The sequence below is a fragment of the Phoenix dactylifera genome, chromosome 1, assembly GCF_051530095.1.
Source record: "Phoenix dactylifera cultivar Ajwa chromosome 1, Ajwa_hap1_PhDact_Kaust_v1.1, whole genome shotgun sequence".
Taxonomy (NCBI): Eukaryota; Viridiplantae; Streptophyta; class Magnoliopsida; order Arecales; family Arecaceae; genus Phoenix; species Phoenix dactylifera.
In genome coordinates this window covers 54,277,883-54,298,965 of record NC_143190.1, presented here as the reverse complement: position 1 = coordinate 54,298,965, position 21,083 = coordinate 54,277,883, and the positions used below count along the sequence as shown (strand labels likewise).

General features: G+C 38.4%; 2 protein-coding genes and 1 pseudogene across 3 annotated transcripts; 1 reads left to right on the top strand and 2 right to left on the bottom strand.

Annotated features, from left to right (window-relative positions):
* Positions 1-1,295: 1,295 nt before the first annotated feature.
* LOC103715601 (CRS2-associated factor 1, chloroplastic) lies at positions 1,296-15,495 on the top strand. Of its 2 annotated transcripts, XR_005511438.3 has the most exons (6): positions 1,296-2,301; positions 4,509-4,636; positions 7,415-7,640; positions 7,870-7,997; positions 8,075-10,173; positions 10,333-15,495. XR_005511438.3 is itself a non-coding variant. In XM_008803284.6 (5 exons), the coding sequence occupies exons 1-5, from the start codon at positions 1,452-1,454 to the stop codon at positions 9,140-9,142; spliced, it is 2,400 nt and encodes a 799-aa protein (XP_008801506.3). In that variant the 5' UTR covers positions 1,296-1,451; the 3' UTR covers positions 9,143-13,642. The 2 variants fall into 2 exon arrangements, 1 of the variants encoding a protein (XP_008801506.3); XM_008803284.6 differs by having other exon boundaries at positions 8,075-13,642.
* LOC113463277 (sugar transport protein 14 pseudogene) lies at positions 10,710-15,058 on the bottom strand (annotated as a pseudogene).
* Positions 15,496-16,736: 1,241 nt separating the features above from the next.
* On the bottom strand, positions 16,737-19,681 carry LOC103715574 (sugar transport protein 14-like). Its single transcript, XM_039125474.3, has 5 exons — positions 19,590-19,681; positions 19,275-19,498; positions 18,365-18,687; positions 17,379-18,008; positions 16,737-17,299 (listed from the first exon to the last, which is right to left on the bottom strand). The coding sequence occupies exons 2-5, from the start codon at positions 19,411-19,413 to the stop codon at positions 16,844-16,846; spliced, it is 1,548 nt and encodes a 515-aa protein (XP_038981402.2). The 5' UTR covers positions 19,414-19,498; positions 19,590-19,681; the 3' UTR covers positions 16,737-16,843.
* Between the last annotated feature and the right edge of the window lie 1,402 nt (positions 19,682-21,083).

Genomic DNA, 21,083 nt, shown 5'->3' with positions numbered 1-21,083 from the left:
AGAGTCTTATAGGAAATAAATTCCTACTTTAGAATACCTCTCTTTGTGTGTGGGAATTCACAACTGTTATTTGTATGGCTCCATCTTATAATAACTTATAAGCAATTTCATCATGTGGTCGTGCTCTTCCTCTGAAGAGAGAAAAATATGAGAATTCTACCTCCAAATCTGAGATACACTTCTCATGAATCTCACCCATGTTGAGCGTAAAAATTATCTACAGTGCACATAACTGCAATCTATGATCATGTTATTTAAGCTTAGTGATCTAAAAGTATAGAGGATATTGGTTTGCTGTTGAATCATTTGCATGCTTGAAACATTTTCTCATTCTCCAAGAACTTAGAGTTTGCAAGTAATTTGCATCTCTATATCCTTAATATTATTCTACAGAGTTGATTAATCTAAAAATAATTTAAACAAAGTAGACGGACTAAAAAAAAAAATTTAAATTATTTTATCTTAGATATTGTGCAGCCTCTATATGTGCATTATAACGTGATTATGTAAAAGTCAATAGAGGATTTAGAAGTAATTTTATCTTGCAATCCCTATAGATATTAACAAAAAATTTTAAAAAAACAATATAATGATTAAAAAATAATTTATTTTTTGTACGTCCAAGTTCGAATCCAGACTCTCTAGGGCTAACTTTTTAAGAAAGGACTGTCAACCACCTGCAATTAACGGCTTCCGGCAAAAAGGGAGCGCGGGCTAGCTTTGTACTTGCATATAAAAACTGCAACTTTAGCTGAACTGTACTTATATAAGCAATATATTTTCTGAAATCAAATGATTTTTAGCTACATGGTCTTATTTTCTAGTGCAAGTTACAAAAGCTCTTCTTAGATTTACTTTTATTATACTTGCGAAAAATCAAAATTGCTCTTAAGAGGAGGATATCCCTATTTTTCTATATTTTTAGATGACTATCGTATCATTTAAGATTATTTTGATATTTTTATATTTTTTAAAATGATATTTAGGTTTTATTTTAGATTAATGATTTGATTAACTCTCCATTAAGTTAGTGTTAGATAAAAATAAGTCTTATGGGCCGTTTGAAAAATTCAGCAAAATTAGATTAAATTTTCTATAGAAATTAGACTTTTTAGTCTGCTCAGCTTTTTTTTTATAATAAAAAACTTATTCTAGTTTTGGCTTAAATTTTATTTATGGGCGTCTTAAACTGTAGGATAAAAAAAAAGATTATAGATTTTTTTTTTTCTCTTACAGTTTTTGGGCTGAAGAGGGATTAGATTGATATTCTTTCAAATTAATAGATATGCAAGTCTAATTTATCTTTAATTTCAGAAATCTTTTTATAATTTTCATGCGGATTATTTACAACTACACTAGGGACTCATAAGTAATTTAAGGACAACGGATCACTCGCCCATTCTTTTCCCAACAACGCCGGCCGGCACAACCCCCGCCCCCAAGAATCTCCGATGGCACTCAAATTCGCCGCCCCCCTCCCCCTCTTCCCGCCAAATCCGGCGGTCCCTTCTCGCCGCCCCGCCCCCTCCACCGAGGTACGCTTCTCCCGCTGGAACAACGCCAACGCCGAGCCTTTTCTCCGCCGCCGCCGCGCCCAGCAAGAGATCGAGGACGACCTCCGCCGCCTCCGCCGCTACCGCTCCGCCCTCAAGATCGCCGAGGATGCGGCCGCCGCCGACCCGTCTTCTTCCGCCGCCGCTGACGCCCTGCCCCCCTCCCCCGTCGGTTTCCGGTCCCACGGTACCCCTTCCTCCCCCTCCTCCCCGTCCATCCCGGGCAAAGCCTCCAAATACTCCAAGCCCCCCCTAAACCCTATAAGCCCTAGCTCTCCTTCGTCCCACCCCGCCTTCGGCCGGATCGCTAGGGTTTCCCGGCCGGCTCCGGTTCCGCCGGACAGGGAGACTGCGATTTCGGTCGGGGAGAAGGGACTTGCGTATAGGATCGAGGGGGCGCCCTTTGAGTTCCAGTATAGTTACACGGAGACGCCAAAGGTGAAACCTTTGGCACTAAGGGAGCCTCCATTTCTGCCATTCGGGCCGAGCACGATGCCCAGGCCGTGGACGGGGCGGGCACCGCTTCCGCCGAGCAAGAAGAAGCTGCCGGAGTTCGACTCGTTCAAGCTCCCGCCGCCAGAGAAGAAGGGTGTAAAGCCGGTGCAGTCGCCAGGGCCTTTCCTGGCTGGGTCGGGGCCCACTTACCATGCGGTGTCGAGGGAGGAGATTTTGGGAGAGCCGCTGGCTGAGGAGGAGATCAAGGAATTGGTCAAGGGCTGCATGAAGACCAAGAGACAATTGAACATCGGTTCGTTTTGATGCTTATATTTCTTCTTTCCTGAAAGTTTTTTGTTTAAACGATTTCCGGAAAACTTTCTTGTGTTTATTGGATCGGTTCTTTTGCTGCCAATGAAGTATCCACCGTAGCAACCTTTCTTTTTCTTTTTAAAAAGAAAACTTTTGTTCACTTATACGGGTCCGCTATGGTTAATTAGTGGAACTTGATGGCTTTTGAGTGGTAGGTGTCATATGTGGAGGGCAGTTACAATGCATGATCAATTTTTTTTCTCTATGATTCAATATACTGGTCTTTTGGTTTTCTTCAATTTTGAACTTGGTAGATATTATGGTTGAAATCAAGGCAGCACGTAATGGAATTTTAACCATCAGATGAGGTTTCCAATTGCAAGCTATATTTATTTTATTGAAAAAAGAAAGCTGTATTTATATGTCTAACCATGAACTTCACCGTTAATATTTGAGAAACAACTCATTTACTAGTGGTTTTCTATATGAATCCCAGTGTTTTAAAGAATCAATCCTAGACTACTGGTTGGCCACTTAGTCCAGGCACAAGGCACTTTAGTTTTAGAATCCTAAGTCCTAGGCCTTTAGGTAGCATAGAGCCTCTGGAGGCTTCTTTCACTGGTATTGGAAAGTGGAAACCATGTTACTAATGTCCTAATATCATTGTTTACTGGATTCCTTGTTGATTGGAAATTTCATGCTTGAAGCATCCAAGATAGTCTATCATTTTGCAAATGAGGTTATCAAAATAAATAAAGAATTATTATATCTACAAATCTACTAAGAATTGCAACTTTTATTATAGGTGGGATCAAAGGATCTTTCTTATTCTTTTCTGATGAAGGACATCTTTTTTGGTATGATGTCGTTGCTGGATTGGATCATCAAGTCTTTTCTTTTAGAGACTATTTGGTTTTTAAATTTGACGCATTTATAAAATCACCATGACATGGATTGTAGGTTCATTATGACTTGATGATGGTGATGTTTTTTTGATACTCTTTGCATGGAGAATTGGTTTCATTGTTCGGCTGCCTTGTAGAGGTTTGGGGTTTGTTTGAGTTCAGTTCCTAGGGTTCTGTCCTATTATGAGGTAGTCCCCCATGCCATCAATTTGTTATTTGGGCATTAGAACCATGTTGGTAGTGAGATTTAATGGGTGGCATTTTTTTTCATGTGGAACACATTTTAAAGTAGTATTGGGAACAGGAGTGGTAGAGTTGGTAAGAACATATTGAGGGAAGGGTTTAACACTATGACATAGAGATTCGTGCTCTCAAGTTCTAAAAATCTAATGTAACTAGACTAGGGCAATGTATCTGCTGTGGAATCTTTTTAGAATCGTGAACCCACTCCAGCTTACCAAGTGCTTCCATATGAGAAGTGTTTTTAAAGTATCTACTTTCTTGCCTGCATTTGGACCCACTCCACTTGCATAAGCACCTGCTCCCGACTTTGGCAGCTAAGGTATTATGATGCTCTTTTGATTGATTATATTCTCCTTTTCTGATAAAATCTAAAGTAAGCTGCAAGAAACATCGGCTATATCATTTAATGCCTTAAATATCTGAAGGAAGACTTATGGGGTGAGAAATAAATTATGCAGGAAATAAATGAGCCTGGGTAAGAGTGTTCGGTTAGAAATGAAACATTTTATTACTAAATTCAGTTAAGCAATATTCTGTTGTATTTATGTTACAATACCAACAATAAACTGTTCTAATACTCGGACAAAATTCAAAAAGAGAATTTTTTTTATCTTCATATATCAGGATACTATGTAATGAATTACACTTCTGCAAACTTATACAAAAGTCTTGACTGAAACAAAATGCAGTATGAATTATCCTTATTTGCAGCAATATTATAAAATCACCGAAACTTCGTATTAATCACTTGAGGGAAGTCATAGTAGGTAGTGGTTGATACAGATTTGTCCTAGAGCCTTGATCCATTTGCATATTCTATTAATTATCACATACTACAACATGTAGTGCATATATCTCTAAATAGTTTGGCCATTGCATTTACAAGCTGCTCACTTAACCAGTACACTATGTACTATTAATTATCATTTTTCAAGACTGTCCTTACATGATTAGCTGTTAATTTGTTATGCATGATTTACATTCCTTATTTATACTCATTTTTATGACTTGTAACTTCTGGTATTTTTTTGCCATGATTTCTATCATCAAATTTTTGCAGGTAGAGATGGTCTAACACACAATATGCTGGAAAATATTCATGCTCATTGGAAAAGGAGGAGGGTATGCAAGATAAAATGTAAAGGTGTGTGCACAGTCGATATGGATAATGTCCGTCAGCAATTAGAGGTCAGTAAGTTAAAAGCTTCTATTTTCAGTTTATTTCAGAAAACAAAACTTTTTTCCTATTACATTCTTCTCGATGCAGATATTAATTGCTTTTCTAAGTGGGAGGTAACATTGGTTATATTAATACCATTGATATTGATTGAAAAGTGGTAGAAGGATATCTGTGCTCTTTAACAGGATTTTCTGGTGGAGAAATTAAGGGATTTGTTTTGAAGTAGTTTTTCAACATTATGAAACTGAGGACCTTTGTACAGGGTAAATTTTTTCTATCTCTTTTGATTCATTCTAGTGGCAGAAATGTGAAGTCAAAGGTTAAATAGGTTCTCTGATTGTTACTTACTTGAGGGTTCTCATTTTAAGTCAGCCATCTTCGATTTGCATATGATTGCCATTTTTCTTTATGATGTTTTCTCGAGAGCTTAATGATCCTTAAAATTTTTTGTGCTTCTTCCATGCTTTAAGATGATCTCTTTTGACGAGGTTAATTTTCAAAGTACTTTCATGCATTGTCTTGTCAATGTGGTTGCCAAGTAAATATCTTTCTTCAAGTGTCTAATCTTTTCTTACGGCCCTTAAGAGTTTCAATTCTAATATTTTCATCTAGATAGTTGATCGAGTATGAGGAGGTCTAGAAGGCGATCACTTCTTTTTGGTTGGTTGAAACACTCTACCTTGCATTCTTACTGATAGCTGTTCATGCTCTATCTTGGCTTTCATGTTGGAGTCGTTGAGGAATAGTCCCATACTGGATGGGTTGGGGCTCTAGTTGGTGTTATATACTCATAGGTCATCCACTTAGTAACTTAATTTTGAGTAGCAAAGTCATCTTTCCTTCTTGCCTATTGATATCTCCACACTTCCACTAATCCACGTGTAGCCCCTCTTAGGGTTCCTTCCCTTGGGCTATACAAGTGAAAGTTGGTGTTAAGGGATAGTCCCACATTGGATTGGAGACTCTTAAGTGGTGTTGTATACCCGTGGGTCATCCACCTATTGCTTGCCATCTCAAACTTGAAGGCTCGGAGTGTCAATAAGGTTCTGCCCCATCTATGGAGTTGGGAGGTTTGGAAGGGGGGAAAAGATAAATATACCAATAAAGTTTCCTTAGCTTAGATGACATTTGGAAGCAAATAATTATTTACATCAGTTTGTGGTATTCGGAAGACCTTCTTATGTTTGGAGAGCGAGAGATCTTTTTTGCCATCCTTGAGATTCATCCTTTGTGTTTTCTTTTTTCGCTCTCTTGTTTCATCTTTCTTCATCTTCTTGATGTATTTTTTGTCTTTGTACCTTGTTTCTTATGTTAACAAAACTTTTGATCTGCTCAACAGCGACCTTTTCTTATGATGTGTATTATTGAACTTCTCTTTGGACCATTCTGTTTCCTTGCCTCTTTTGGTGGTCCTGAGTAGATCTGAAACCCTGAAAAGAAATCTGTGGAGTGGTGACCGAGATAAGACAAAGGAATGTGTCTGAATTATGGAGATTTCTAATCTGTACAGCGGTGGATTGGTCTTGATATGTTTTAGGAATTGAAGTGGTTTTGGAAATTAATAGATAACTATAATGATGTGTCAATTGATTATGAGAACGAAGTACTGTCAAAAGAGAAGGGGGGGATGACCTCTCATTTCAAGAATGTTTAACACTCTCTTTTTTTTCTGGATGTGACTGCTCAAATATGTGGAACATTTTTTAATTTGGTGTTTAAGGCTGGGAAGGGGATACTATGAAATTTTGGTTGGATTTGATGCTCCAAGGTTTACCGGAAAGAGGCATTGCCAACTTATTGTGGATTAAAAAGAGACTGGGGTTGGTGACTATATTTGAGAAGAAGCTGAAAAGATGTGGAGAGAAAAAGATGTAATGAAGTTTTCAATCTTTTACTTGACTGGGAGGTTTATCTTTATGAAGATGAAAGGAAACAAATATGTAATCAATTGGTTTGATTTGGTGCAATTTCCTCATTTGTCTTTTGGTTTTGTTGATCATGGGTGATCAGTATGTGCTAATTAGAAGAACATCTGAAACATGTGCTGTCTGAAAGCAGAATTCCTCAACGTGGACTTTGCACCTTATATAGTCTCTTACTCATGGTATCTCTCATCCTTGTGTTCATAAATGCCACTGAGTTACTCTGAGTTGAAGAATCTCATGGGAACAGAAGAAGGCATAGAAATATCCTTCTGTGATGTTAAGATCAACCATAGAATATGTTGGGTAACGTGTGGTTTAGCATGCCATAGAAGGAATTGAAAGGGCTCTGACAAGCATATTTGCTTTTTGCTAGAAATCAGCTGTTTCATAGGAAGACAGAGGACCCTCCTTTACAATATCTTATAATGAGATTTCATCACCTTCTGTTGTTTTTCTTTCATTTATTTTTTCTATGAGTTCATCATGTCATTGTATCCTCAATCTACATTCTGACAATGGCTTTACTCTTTTAAGGTCAGATAAGGTGGTTTTACAGCTCCCTCTAAGTATTTCTTAAGAGTTTAACTATCAATATTTTATGATGCCATTTTCTTTTAAAAAAGATGGTTTTTGTGAAGCCAAAGCATATGAAGTCATTTTTTGGAAAAGATTGAAAACCAGTCTATTCGAGTAATCATGTTGCAGCACCAAGCATGAAAATTCGATATGTAACTCATTGTCATGAGAATGTCCCTGAGGCACTTGAACAACTCCATATGGCTTAACAGCTGCTACATGTTTTATAATTCTCATTGACTGTACGACATCACATCTAGAAGGTCATCTTTTATGTTTTGATAGGAGAAAACTGGAGGGAAGATTATATACAGTAAGGGAGGAGTGATCTTCCTGTTCCGTGGTCGAAACTACAACTGGAGGACCCGCCCTAGATTTCCTCTTATGCTGTGGAGGCCCGTAACACCGGTGTATCCACGATTGATTAAGCGGGTACCAGAGGGACTAACTTTGGAAGAAGCAACTGAGATGCGTAAAAGAGGGCGCAAACTACCACCAATATGCAGACTTGGTGACCATTTCTCTCTCCTTTTGTGCTTTCGTTTGTTTATTGCATCATCTCATGAACAGCATGATGAAGCATATGTTGTGATAACTATTTCTCATATGTGGTCTGAATGATACCTCTAGTATCTCATACAATGTGGATTTGATCTGTATTTTAAACCGGATCCGTAATTTATTTGTTAAAATTCTTGCTGAAGTGGAGCTAAAGTTTCTTCCATATGTGCATGAAACAGCAAAAAATGGTTTGTATGGTAACCTTGTTAAAGACGTCAGAGAAGCATTTGAAGCTTGTGAGTTGGTCCGAGTAAACTGCACGGGTCTGAACAAAAGTGATTGCAGGAAAATAGGTGCCAAGCTCAAGGTTGGTATTTCCCATTGCATGATAACATCCTTTCTGGTGTCATTTTTTGTAAGAGTTTCTTGAAATTGGCCTTGCAGGATCTAGTTCCGTGCATCCTACTTTCATTTGAGGGTGAGCATATACTTATGTGGAGAGGGAAGGATTGGAAATCATCTCTTCCGCAAGTAGAAGACAGTCATACTGAAGCTGAAGTAATTGCCAGTGATCCAACAAACACTTCATCCAGCATCAATGATCCATTATTGAATGGCCAGGACATCCTCATTTCAGGTACTGGAAGGAGCTTAAATAAGGAACTCAGTGTTGAAGTGCCTACTGAAGCGACTCTAGATGACAATATGGGTATAAACCAAACTGAGGATCTTGTGAATTTAAAAATTTTAAGTGTCCCAGTGCCGGCTCATGTAGATCCAACCAAGAAGACTGGCAAGGCACTTGATTTCTCAACTGAGACTCACCAGGAATTTTCAATTATAAGTGACCAAGAAGCACCTGCTGCAGGTGCTGGAAACAGCTCAGTGGGCTCATGTCTTGAAATACCTTGTCAAAGCATTTCTCTAGGCACAAGTTTGAACACAATGGAAAAAGGTAAGGACCTTTATCTTCTAGGAAGAGAAGCTGCTCCGCCATTGGCAGCTTCTTATGAATGTTGCAACAGGCATGACGACATTGGTCCAGCCACCAGACTGGATGATGGAATTCTAGACTGCAATAAGTATGAAAGGAGAGAAGCAGATAGTCCAATATGCCAAGATAATACGGGTTCTAGTAGGGCATGTTTGGAAGGAGTTATGCTACTTCTGAGGCAGGCTGTTGAGAGTGGCAGGGCAATCATCTTGGATGATCATTCTTTGGATGCTAACATTGTTTTTGAAAGGTCTGTTGCTCTTGCCAATACAGCCCTGCCTGGACCAGTCTTCCAGCATAGAGTCAGGAAATTTACTGTTCAGAGGACTCAGAAAGACAAGGGTGACAAGATCGAGGAGCAAGATACAGAAGTTGAAGCTGTGCCAGTTTCAGAAAAGAGATGCAGTAAGAGAGACAATTCTCGGAGTTGGAGAAGGGATGATTTCCCAGGGGTTTTGTCAGATGTGGTCCCACATGGAAGCTTGAGAGTAGATGAACTTGCAAAGTTGCTGGCTTAGTTATGAAGTTAAAAAATTGTGGAATGAATTAAAGTGTTTCATTCATCTTTCTGTCTGGTTATTATCTTCAGGAGCATGCTACATACTGGTTATATAACAAAGATATGAAAGGATCTGTTGAGGACTGGTTTTATGAGCCCATTATCTGGAGCTAGTAATCAGATGACAGTAGAAACATGTTATGAAAGGTCAAAAGCCTGTGAAATTATTATCGTGAAGGGCAGAACAGAAATTCAGATGGTATGATGGAATGCATCAGAACAATTAAGACTTTTATGGCATTGACTTCTAATGAGTTTTCAGTGAACAAAATACATCAACCACACATCGCAGAGAGAACGGTGCAATAATAACAATATTTTTCTTCTTCATTTTTACTGTCACTCTTTGCAAGGAGGCCTTCCATTCAAGTGTTCCTACAGAAGACTATCCTATACTTAATCAACTAAAAATTAAAAAAAGACTTTGTTTAACATTTATTGGTGAAAAAAACTTGCACAGACTAGAGAGAATGGTTGAGGAAGGGGAGGAATAGAGTTCCTTATTATGTATATTGATGTTTTATAACAACTTCCCTGTCTATATCAGGTCCATCTACAATCTTCTTCCAATACCAGTGCTGCTCCCACAGTTGAGACATCTCAATTGGCAGTTACTATGTCTCTGATAGAAGGAAGATGATAAAAAAGGTCATAATGATGATAGGCAGGCAAAAGGGATGAAGACTCCATACCTGAGGTGGCACGATGGAACAAGGAAACATTGTGCTACTGCAGTGGTGAAGAGGAGGTTGACACAAACTACCAGGCTTTGCCCTGCTGATCTCATCTCAAGCAGGAAGATCTCACTCCGAACTAAACAGGAAAGAGGCCCCCATAACCAGCCGTATGCCACTAGAAGTGCGCATGTTGCAATCGCTAGAAAGACTTCTAGGTTTCTGGGAAGCACCACCCCATTAACAAATATCAGTGCAAGAATGACAGCGACAATCACCTGTGGACATAATGATATACTTGGCATAAATAAAACAGGTAATTTCGACTTATCATTAATCTGTTTCTACATGGGATTTTTTTCTTGATCCAGCAAAATTGAAATTGATCTTGGTATTTATTTATTTATTTTTTCCCTTTTTTGATAACTTATATCTGATAGATAAACACAATTTTTCTTTGTTTTTGGTGGAACAGCCGTTATAAGATTTAGCAAGCGAGATACATACATATCAGTTAACCATCCTCTTGGTAGAAATTTCAGTAGTAGATCTATGAAGCAAATGCATATGAATTTCCATGTGAAGGTGAACAAATTTCAAGATCAACTGACATTTCTATATTTTCTATGTCTTCTAGTTTAGAAAAACAATTTTGTAGGACTGGCAAGCAAAACAAATTAATGGTACCATGCTACATGGAGTGCTTACTATAGAAATAACGTATTTGAAATTGATTGACTTTGGTCTTCAACTTTTTTGAATTTGGGTTTAGGAAAGCAATTTTCTAGAACTGGCATGCAAAATAGATTTAATGCTAATCATGCTACATAAGAATGCTTACCATAGAAATAATCATCTGAATGCACCTTCAATGAATGGGAACATCCTCCCAAACTCATCAACCACTGCCATCGAGACAAGTGCACCAACCAGTTAACATTGAGCTGGTTGTAATAGATGAGTATAAAGAAGCCACAGACCCGAAACATTAACTCTGGAAGAGTACAGGTCCATTGAACAGTATGGAATTTGTGCCGGTGAGTTGCTGGAATGCAGGGATCCCAAGTGCTCCGATCACAAGGTGGGGACGTTTCCTTGGTTTCATGGGGTTTGTAAAAGGGTGTTTTTGCCACTCTTACTGGTTCACTTGACTCCACTAGGTCCTCAAATTCTACCTCCCCCTTCTTGGTACCCCTTACTTTCTCTTAGATATTCCTTGTGGAGCTTCTCTGTAAAGTAGTTGATAATGTCAGGCAATCAAAATCCCCAAGCAGTTTCTTAGTTGAAAAGGTTGGTTGACTGTCCCTCAGATTTTATGGGGCGCTATCTCACAGAGAGAGAGGAGAACCGCCTGTTAGCAAAATGGAACATAGAAAGTGATTGCATGTGTACAGGTATATATGTATGTATATGTATGTCTGCTTGTCAGAATAAGAATTAGGCATTGTGTGCGTGTCTACATGTATGCATTTGTTTGTTTGGTTTGGGGGGGAGGGGGGCTGAGATTTGGTCTTGGTCCTGTGGGTAGAGGTGGGCATTGGGCCGGGCCGCCCATGGCCTGGCACGGCCCGCTTGTTACAGTAACGGACCGTGTTAGGCACGGCCCATAAAAGGGGGCCGGGCTGAGTTAAGAATTTCTGGCCCGCGGGCCGAGCCCGGCACGACCCATAAGAGCTTGGGCTGGCACGATTCGTGGGCCAAGCACGGCACGGCCCGCGGGCCAGCCCGGAACGGCCCATAAGGGCCTGAACCGGGCCTGGGCCGGGCCAGACATGGCTCATCTCCCTTAAAATAAATGGGAATAAAATTTATTTTAATAAATGTTGGGAAATATTAATATAAAGCCACCTTAATGGTGGGGGGTTTGGCATAGATCCCTACTAGTTTATTAATTTAAATCAAAATGGTACATGAAGGGAGGTTTGGTCTGACCTCCAGAATACAATAAGAAAGGAGAAAAAATAGAGATGACTCACTTTAACAATTAAAAAAATAAAAATGTACAATTATAAAAAATTAAGAAATAAAAATAAATGATCAAAATCTTACTAATCATCAGTATTCACTATTCAGTAGTGTTTGTATCATCATCATCAGAGGATGTTGTATCATGTCCACTTTTATCTGGAAGTCTCGCCTCAGCATCCAACCAATCTTTGAAGTAGAGAAGCATCTCAACTATTTCGCCAGTCATCCTACTTCTCTTTTCGTCAAGAACACGCCGACCTGCACTAAAAGCGGATTTTGATGCTACTGTAGACATCGGCACAGCTAAAATATCACGTGCAATTGCAGACATAACAGGATATTGATTTTTAACACTCTTCCACCAAGATAATACATCTAGACTCTCTATTTGATTTTCATCATATGCAGACTGAAGATCATTTCGTAAATAAAATTCTAGTTCACTACTTAAAAATGAAGAAGATGAAGATGAACTTGAAGCATGTGTGTGTTTTCTCTGTGCAATAAATGAAAAAATAGATGACGAACGAGAACTACTAGAAGAAGAAATAGAGCTTTGTACGGAGAATCTAGATCCACGAATTTTTTCATCATATATAGCATAAATATCATAAAGAAGTTGTGTTACCTCAATTTTAGCAGGTTCAGGATCTTGAATTATATTTTCACAATATGCATCAAGTAAAATTAGTACGCCATTCAGTTTAACTCTTGGATCAAATACAACAGCTAAGTTATGCATAGGACATATCTTGTCCCAATACTCATTCCATTTAGATTCCATTTGTTCAATAATAGGCATTAAAACATCATCATATCTATGTTCTGCAATTTTTTGACTAATCATATATGCTTGTTGTAAAAATGAACATGAAGTTGGATAATAAATACCAGAAAGAACATTAGTAGCATTATAAAAACTAATCAAAAAATCTTCTAAATTTTTTTCTTTATTCCAATCAATTTCAGTCAATGTAAAGCCTAATCCACGATCATTAATATATGCACTTAATAAGTTTTTATATGGGTATGCATCATGTATCATGCTATATGTTGAGTTCCAACGAGTAATTACATCAAGTTTAAATTTTTTAAAACATTTACCATGATTTATACATAGTTCCTTAAATTCTTGAAGTCTTGATCTTGAAGCATGAATAAAAGAAACTGCATTTCTAATTTTTGAAAAGACATCTTGAATCATGCCCATGCCAGCTTGAACAGAAAGATTTAAGATATGACATGCACATCTAATATTCAATAAATTTTCATTTAACATGGGATGCAATGAGTCCTTTAGTAATGTAACAGCAGAATTATTATTAGATGCATTATCAAAAGTAATAGACATAATTTTATCATTAATATTATATGAACATGCAGTTTGATAAATGGCATTTGAAATTTGTTGCCCAGAATGTGGAAAATCAAAAGCACGAAAAGCAAGAATACGTTTATTTAATTGCCAATCATTATCAATATAATAAATGGCATTTGAAATTTGTTGCCCAGAATGTGGAAAATCAAAAGCACGAAAAGCAAGAATACGTTTATTTAATTGCCAATCATTATCAATATAATGAGCAGTAATAGCAATGAAACAATTACTACCTACAGATGCTGACTAAATATCAGAAGTTAATGAAACTTTTACATTTAAAGTAGAGAGTGTTTCCATTAAACTTTGTCTCATTGCTAAAAAGTTAGTCATAGCCACTCTTCTAAATATACGCCCACTAGTTCTTTTGTAAGCAGGTTGTAGGTTTAATTGAATATATTCTTCAAAATTAAAAGATTCACATAAATTAAAAGGTAATTCATCCTTAACGATCCATTTTACAAGTGATTTTCTTTGATTTTTATGATTATATGCAAAATTACCTAAAAGTGGTCCCCCTTGTATATTAAGGGTACTTTAAAGACGAGAATCATGCATCCTATGACTCTCTTGATGTCTTTTTAAATGGCCTGTTCCCCCACTACTACTACAACTATAAAGTTTGGCACATTTTTTACATTTGCTTTCCAGACTCCATCAACCATAATTCTATCAAATTCATTCCATACAGCACTAGTCTTCTTACGAGAAGAGGTTTGATCTTCACTCGGTTCACTGGTTCTAGAGGAACTAGGAACATGGGGTTGGGGATTAGTTTCTTCTCCCTCAGAAACAGGAGGAATGCCAAAATGATTTTTATCATAAGATGACATATCTAAATTGATAAATGCAAAAAATAAAAATTAACCACAAGGAGAAATTGAGTAAAGGACCAGAGGTAGAGCCGAGATTTGTGAGCTTCCTCTTGTGCTCTCAACAAGGAGTGACCTTCTCTTTCTCTTGTACTTCTAACTTCTCAACAAGAACCTCCTCTTGTGTAGCACTTGAACACTTGCTAAATGCAAACTAAAAATTAAATTGCTAGAAGCCTAGAGGACTTGCTAAATATTGCTAGAAGAGAGAAATAGTAGTAGTAGAGAAGGAGAGAAGCGTTGGTTTGGTGTGGTGAGAATGAGGGAGGAAAGGGGTATTTATAGGACTCCAAATTTTTTCCCCAAAATATCCCTCAAATTAGCCATTTTATGATTGTTGGGAGGGGCAAAATGGGTAAAAACCACAAATAGCCGTTATGGGTAACGGCTATTTTTTTTGACAGACGGGCCGTGCCGGGCTTAGCCTTTAGGCTAAGCGGGCCGTGCCAGGCACGGCCCGTTTAGTAACAGGCCGGGCCAGGCACGGCCCATTTGGTCTGTGGCCCGGTGGGCCTGGGCCGAGCCCGGCACGGCCCGATGCCCATCTCTACTTGTGGGACTGTGATTTCATATGAACAAACATAAGTGCTATCCTCCCATCATTTTAAATATGATCTCCAGCTTCTTATGAATTTGGCACACATGCACATAGAAACCTGAATGCTGCATGTTTATTTAAGTACTTCAGTTTAGCATGACTTAATGTCAGTTGGGAATTCTTCTAGGTGCTGCCATTCTGATTGGCTTTCGTGCTATTGTTTATATATGAAAGGCTTAGTGCAGTTTAGTTTTAAAGCAGGACCTGGAAAATTAGAGGGGAAACTTAGATCAGGAAAATGAAAAAACTTGGTAATGATTGCTAAGTTTCTGGTTCGCGCCTGATTTCTGAATCCAATTCTGACTCCAAGAATTCCGCCAGCGATCAGCATGGTAATGTAACCTGCATTGATGGCTCCAGGGAAGAAGCTGATTCCGCTGGCCATGATGCTGGCTTTCTTCCATTTTTGTGGTCACAGTTGAGACTCCAAGGGTAGAGATGCGGCTGGCAAAATAGGGAGGGTGCGAAGAGTGTGAGCAGCTGGTTATCGTTTCTGCATTCATGGGTTTCATTTAGGTTTTCCTGCTTCCTTCTGGGGAAGAATTCCTTCAAGAAATCATCCCTGGAAGGTAATCCACCTAGATCAGAGAAGTATGTTAAATAAGCTCTGCTGCTCTATCTTCAATTTTTGTTGTTAGGTTACTTAACAAGCTGTGGATGATGACAGCATTATTTTATCTTGGATTATCGTCCTCTCTTGAAATTTAACATGACTGTTATCTTTAGGAAAACCGAGTCTGAAAATACTAAATCAGGTTTCTATTGTGAAGGACTAGGATTAGCTGACTTAAAGAAGTCTTCTCAGAGAACTATTGATAATGATCCAGTTCATTTATTTTGTCTGTTGATATGGTAGCTTTCATCCCGTCCTCGTATCAAAATACTGACATATCGGCTGTAAAAAGTTGGGAATTTTATACAGAAAAAAGAGGGAAGAAAACAAAGACAATAGGGGCACAACTAAAAAAAGGAAAAAAAGCATAGAAAACAAAAACAAACAAGGAGGGCAAAGCCCAATTGGAAGTTATTAATAAGAATAGTTTAATCTTCTCTTTTCCCCCACTTTTTAGATGAATAACAAATTTCTTTCTTTTTTTTTTTTGAGTAAAGATATGACCACACAAAGTTTGGTGGAACCCATGATGAAAGTGGCTAATCAATCCATAAATGGTCTTTAAGGACGAGGGTAAGTTGTCTCTTATTTAACAAAAAAATTTCATTTATGCTTAATTTTAATATAGTAATGGTCATGTTCTCTGTCCATATTTCTATCCAAAATAATTTCATTTAAGCGCAAAACGTAATTTGATAATGTTAAGGCGTGTTAAACGTTGTTTCGATTTCAGCGAGTCTTTCTAGGCTGTAATCTCACAAGGCACTTTTGAGAAGAAGCACCTTTTTGGTACTGTTTCTTAAACCGAACAGATAGTGGTAAGAAGAGCCATTCAACTTGAACGCTAAAGAAGAAGAGAGGAAGGTTAATTAAAGAGATAGGGGAGGGAAGATATTACTAGGCCTATAGAAGATGAATCATCCAGCTTCTTGACTATCTTAAATGGCAATCATGTGTTTCAAGAGTATGGATCAGACAAGGAAGATAAAAAAAATGAAACGATGACAACAGGTGACATATAGATGCCAATGCACATGAATTTAAGTATTGCCAATTTCACCTTGAACTCAGACCTCATACTTGAATTAGACTGCGGTTGGTTTATAATTTAACAGCCCTGATTCTGACATCAAATCAATTTCCAGTTGGATCTTGTATGCTTGAGATCAAGGTTCATGACATAATCCGGCAAAAAGGTCCAGATTCTAACTTTGGCGGGATAGGTATTACTTTGGATCGCATTTGTGCTTGTCTAACCTATTTTGGTCTTCAGGGAAAATGCAGCCTATATACTTGGGACTACAAGGTAATAGTATCCCACATTAAAACGAAAGAAAGAAGTTTATGTACCCAGAACACTACTCTGAATGTGTTTGCGTGGGAAATAGTTGCCAATTAGAACACCAGAGGGCTTGCCTAACAAGAGCCTAATGAAAGATGGCAGTAGCTAATCACGAATAGTGCATGAAAAATAATCATACACTTCCCTTATTGCTGCTTTCCAGAGTCACAAAGAGAAGAAAGAAGTCCACTAATCAAACAAAAGCATAAATCTATCTAAACAGCTGGTGCAGCCTTGGTTGTTTCCTGTCGATCCGAATCCGGTCTGCACACAATGCTCTTCCAGAACCAATGCTTCTCCCACAGATGAGACATCTCCTCAATGGGCACCTGCTTCGTCTCCGGCAGGAGCAGGATTATGAACAAGGACATGATCACAATCAAGCCGGCGAATAGGATGAAGACCCCATATCTTAAATGGCATAGCATGGCAAGGAAGCACTGTGCTATTCCTGCAGTGAAGAAGAGGTTGACGCAAACCACCATGCTTTGGCCTGCTGATCTCGTCTCCAGTGGGAAGATTTCGCTGGGAACCAACCACCCAAGAGGCCCCCAGGACCATCCATAAGCCACCACAAATGCGCAGATCGCCACCACCAGGACGATGGCCAAATCCTTCGGCAGCTCCACCCCACGACCAAACTTCAGTGCCAGAGTAACAGCCACAACCACCTGTAGGGGGGACAAATCATAGCAAGTATCAATCAATCTATGATATAAGCTTGAATGCATTTGAATTCAGTCGGCTTACCATGGAACTAATCATCTGAACGCCAGCTTCGATGAACAAAAACCTCCTCCCCAACCTATCGACAACTGACATCGAAACAAGTGCACCAAGAACAAGCATGGAGCTGGTTATGATGGATGAATAGAGAGAAGCCCCTGATCCCATGCCCAAGCTTTGGAAGATCACAGGAGCATAGAACAGTATGGAGTTCATGCCGGAGAGCTGCTGGAATGCGGGGATCCCGAGTGCACCTATTATAAGCTGAGGACGGTTCTTTGGTTTGAGGAGGTTCCGGAAAGGGTGCTTCACTGCTCGGGCTGCATCACTGGCCTCCTTGAGGTCCTCAAACTCTGCATCCACCTTCGTGGTTCCCCTCACCTTCTCCAGTATCTTTCTTGCTTTATCTAGCTTGCCTTGTTCGACGAGGCTGTTCGGGGTTTCAGGAAGAAAGATTCCTCCAACGAACATAAGAGTTGCAGGCACCATGGCTAGGCCAAGAGAAAGCCTCCAACCCCATGGGTGGAGCTGTTCTATGAAGTAGTTGATAATGTCGGCAACTATAATCCCCAAGCAGGTAGTCAGTTGGAACAGCTGGTTAACTGCCCCTCGGATCTTCGGCGGCGCAATCTCTGATAGATAGAGGGGAACTGCCTGTTGTCGGCGAAACAGAGATTAGAAGCAAGTTTTTAATTCATGTCTGATGATCATTTCTCATCATATTTAATCAAAATGCAAGTATCAAAATGAAGTACTACAAGTGAAAAGAGAGAACTTTTCCGATTCAACATGCAAGCGTTTAAGTAAAATGTGATGTTAAAAACAGATATATTCTGGTGATCACTTTCCATCATACTTTGGGAGAATTAGTGCTTAAAATCTTCCTTGGTTCCAGACAAAGGGAGTTCTGGGCGCTAATAAGACTGCAAGATCTTGAATTTTTAATGCATTCCAAGCGGATTTTGATGACTGGGATGCCTAAAATAGGATGCGATAACATTGGCTCGCACCTGATTTCCAAAACCAATGCCGACTCCGAGGAGAATTCGGCCAACGATCAGCATGAAGATATTAAGCGCTGCTGCATTGATAGCGCCACCAAGGAAGAAGCTGAGTGCGCCACCCATGATGCTGATCCTTCTTCCATATTTTCTGGTCACGTATGAGGCCCCAAAGGTAGAGACGAGGCCCGCAAAATAGAGGGAAGATGTGAAGAGAGTAAGAATCTGGTTGTCGTATTTGCAGTAGTCGGTCTCATGAAGATGTGCCTGTTTCCTTCGGTACACACTGGGGAAGAACTCCTTCAAAAAATCGTCCATGGAAGTAACTCCACCTTAAGAAGCCAGAAGAAATAAGAAACGAGTAAGATGGTGATTATAATCTTATTCCAGAGAAAAACATATTGACCCTCTCTATTTTTGAAAACAGAAAACAGTGTTAGAATTGAATAAATATCTTGTAAAAATTCTAGGCAGCAGAATTTTCTGCTCCATGTCTCTTTATTCAAAAGAAAAAGAAAAATAAGTTTATCTTGTTTCCAACACAAAAACAACTGACAGCATATTAAGAAAGAGAACTGGAAGCACAACTATGTGTATTGAGAGTAATAATGGCTTTAAGAGAAATGCGACACCAAAATTTTTTTACCCAAGCCTCATATTTGAACAGGGGAAAACCGGAAAAGGAAAAAAATCTAGAAAGCCAAAATAATCTTTAGCAACTTTCACGATAAAACCAGAATAAAAAGTTCTCCATTAAATTTACTATAACAAAAAGGAAAACAAAAAGACTCGTCCCAAAAAAAAAAAAAATTATGGGAGACCGAACCAGTTGGTATACGAAACGAGGAAGGCCAAAATAATATTGAGATGAAGAAAAGCCAGATCAGAAGTTCTGAAGACAATGATCGATCGAACTCACCAGAGACACCAAGATCGTATCCAAAAAGGGATCCACCAAGGGATCCAACAACACATGCCAATATGAAGTAACTGGTGATCCTTCCTTCATAGAGCTCTGCTCTCTTGCCTGCATCGCCGCCGACAAAACCTCCTGCCATTTTCTCGACCTCCGTCCAATCCTCTCAGCCCGCCGCCCGAAGACTTTTCAACTCAGCTTCTCAGTGGGGCACAGGAAGGCCTTCTCTGTACAGCCAGAGAACAGAGGAAAACAGGGGAGGTCCCAGGAGTCAGACTTCAAATCCAGTCAGAAATCAAACAAAAACAAACACATCACCGGATAAATATTATGTGCACGAAGGTCTTAAAAAAGCGCAGGGCTCGACATCTTGTGAGAGGAGATGAGGAGAGGGGATCCAAAGATGAGTGTAAGACCCCTATAGAAGTAGGCTTTATACCGCTGACATGAGAAGAACTCCATTTTTAGTACAATTTGATGCATATAATTATTGTGAGTTAAACTAGAGTATTCGTCATTAAGTAAATAATACATGATTGGGGACCTACCAAAGAGACCCAAGGAAATACCAGACCATAGAAGAAATAAGTCTAGCTGCAGATTGCACGTTAACGTATTTCCGATCTTTTAGTTTCTTTTTTTTTTCTTCAAGTTTGTTTTAAGATATTTTTGCCGATGGATCTGTCATTCTGTTCATTTTCCTTTTATATGGTTGCGTGATATCAAAGATTAGTTCCTGGATAATAGGGATCACCTTATCCTATATTTCTTTCATCTCATTTCCAAAGCTCCGCTTCAGGTGGTCTTATCTCCCTCTCCAGTTTTATTTCTCTATTGCATGAGTAAAGTTGGACTTGGACTTCGTCAACTAACTATTTACAAGCCCGTTTCCTTTTTCGTCCTCCTTTTCATGGATATCTTTTATCTAAGACAATCGTAAGATATCCATAATTTACATAGAAAAATTATCGAAGATACCACGATGTGGCACAAACAAATATTAATGTAATATAATGAAGGATTTTTTGCATGAATATTTTTCTAAAAATTAAAATTTACATAAATACTCTCTTAAAATTTACATTTATTTCTGTATCCTCATAAAATAATATTTTTGTACAAATGCTTCTAATATAACGGTTCTTCTAACACCGTGGATAAAAAAACTATATTTATTTTAATTAAAATTAAAATAAAATTTTGAAATTTCTTTTTTGTCTCCATCTTTATTGCCTGTTTCTTTTTGCACATCTACTCATTAAGGGTATTTTAGTTACTTTTAATTTGAAACCATTAATTTTTTAATGGTATTAGATGGAGTAGGTACATATGCAAAAATAAGAATAAAGAAAGGGTAGAATGGCAAAATAAATATTTTATCAGGGTATATATTCGAATATCAATTTTGGAAGGGTATTCATGCAAAATTTGATATTTAGGAGGATATTCATGTAAATAAACCTTATAATGAATCGTATAAGATACGGGCAGAATATATTATTGATAAAAATATTTTTACTAATATCAGAATATATTAATCAGATATAGTTATTAATAATATCATTAATTTTTATATTAATTTACTGAAACTAATAAATAAATTTTTATTTTAATGTATATATAATATATATACATATATTAGATTACACTAACCTCTAAATATCTCCTCAATCTCTCTTCACCGCATGGCATGCGGAGTCATATGCCCATGAGAGGGTGAGGTCTTACCAATGGCGTCGAGAAAATGACGCTTAGTTCTCCAGTGGAAGAGTTGGAGTGGACTACGTGGACCGAATTAGTTCACAAGAAAAA

Bases quoted from the DNA above. Each gene is read 5' to 3' on its own strand.
- LOC103715574 (XM_039125474.3), bottom strand. From the start codon at position 19,413: ATGGCAGGAGGTTTTGTCGGCGGCGATGCAGGCAAGAGAGCAGAGCTC. The intron at 18,688-19,274 runs GTGAGTTCGATC...TGGCTTCTTAAG, and splicing joins ATACGATCTTGGTGTCTCTG to GTGGAGTTACTTCCATGGAC. The intron at 18,009-18,364 runs GTGCGAGCCAAT...CGCCGACAACAG, and splicing joins GCATTGGTTTTGGAAATCAG to GCAGTTCCCCTCTATCTATC.
- LOC103715601 (XM_008803284.6), top strand. From the start codon at position 1,452: ATGGCACTCAAATTCGCCGCCCCCCTCCCCCTCTTCCCGCCAAATCCG. The intron at 2,302-4,508 runs GTTCGTTTTGAT...AAATTTTTGCAG, and splicing joins CAAGAGACAATTGAACATCG to GTAGAGATGGTCTAACACAC. The intron at 7,998-8,074 runs GTTGGTATTTCC...TTGGCCTTGCAG, and splicing joins AAATAGGTGCCAAGCTCAAG to GATCTAGTTCCGTGCATCCT.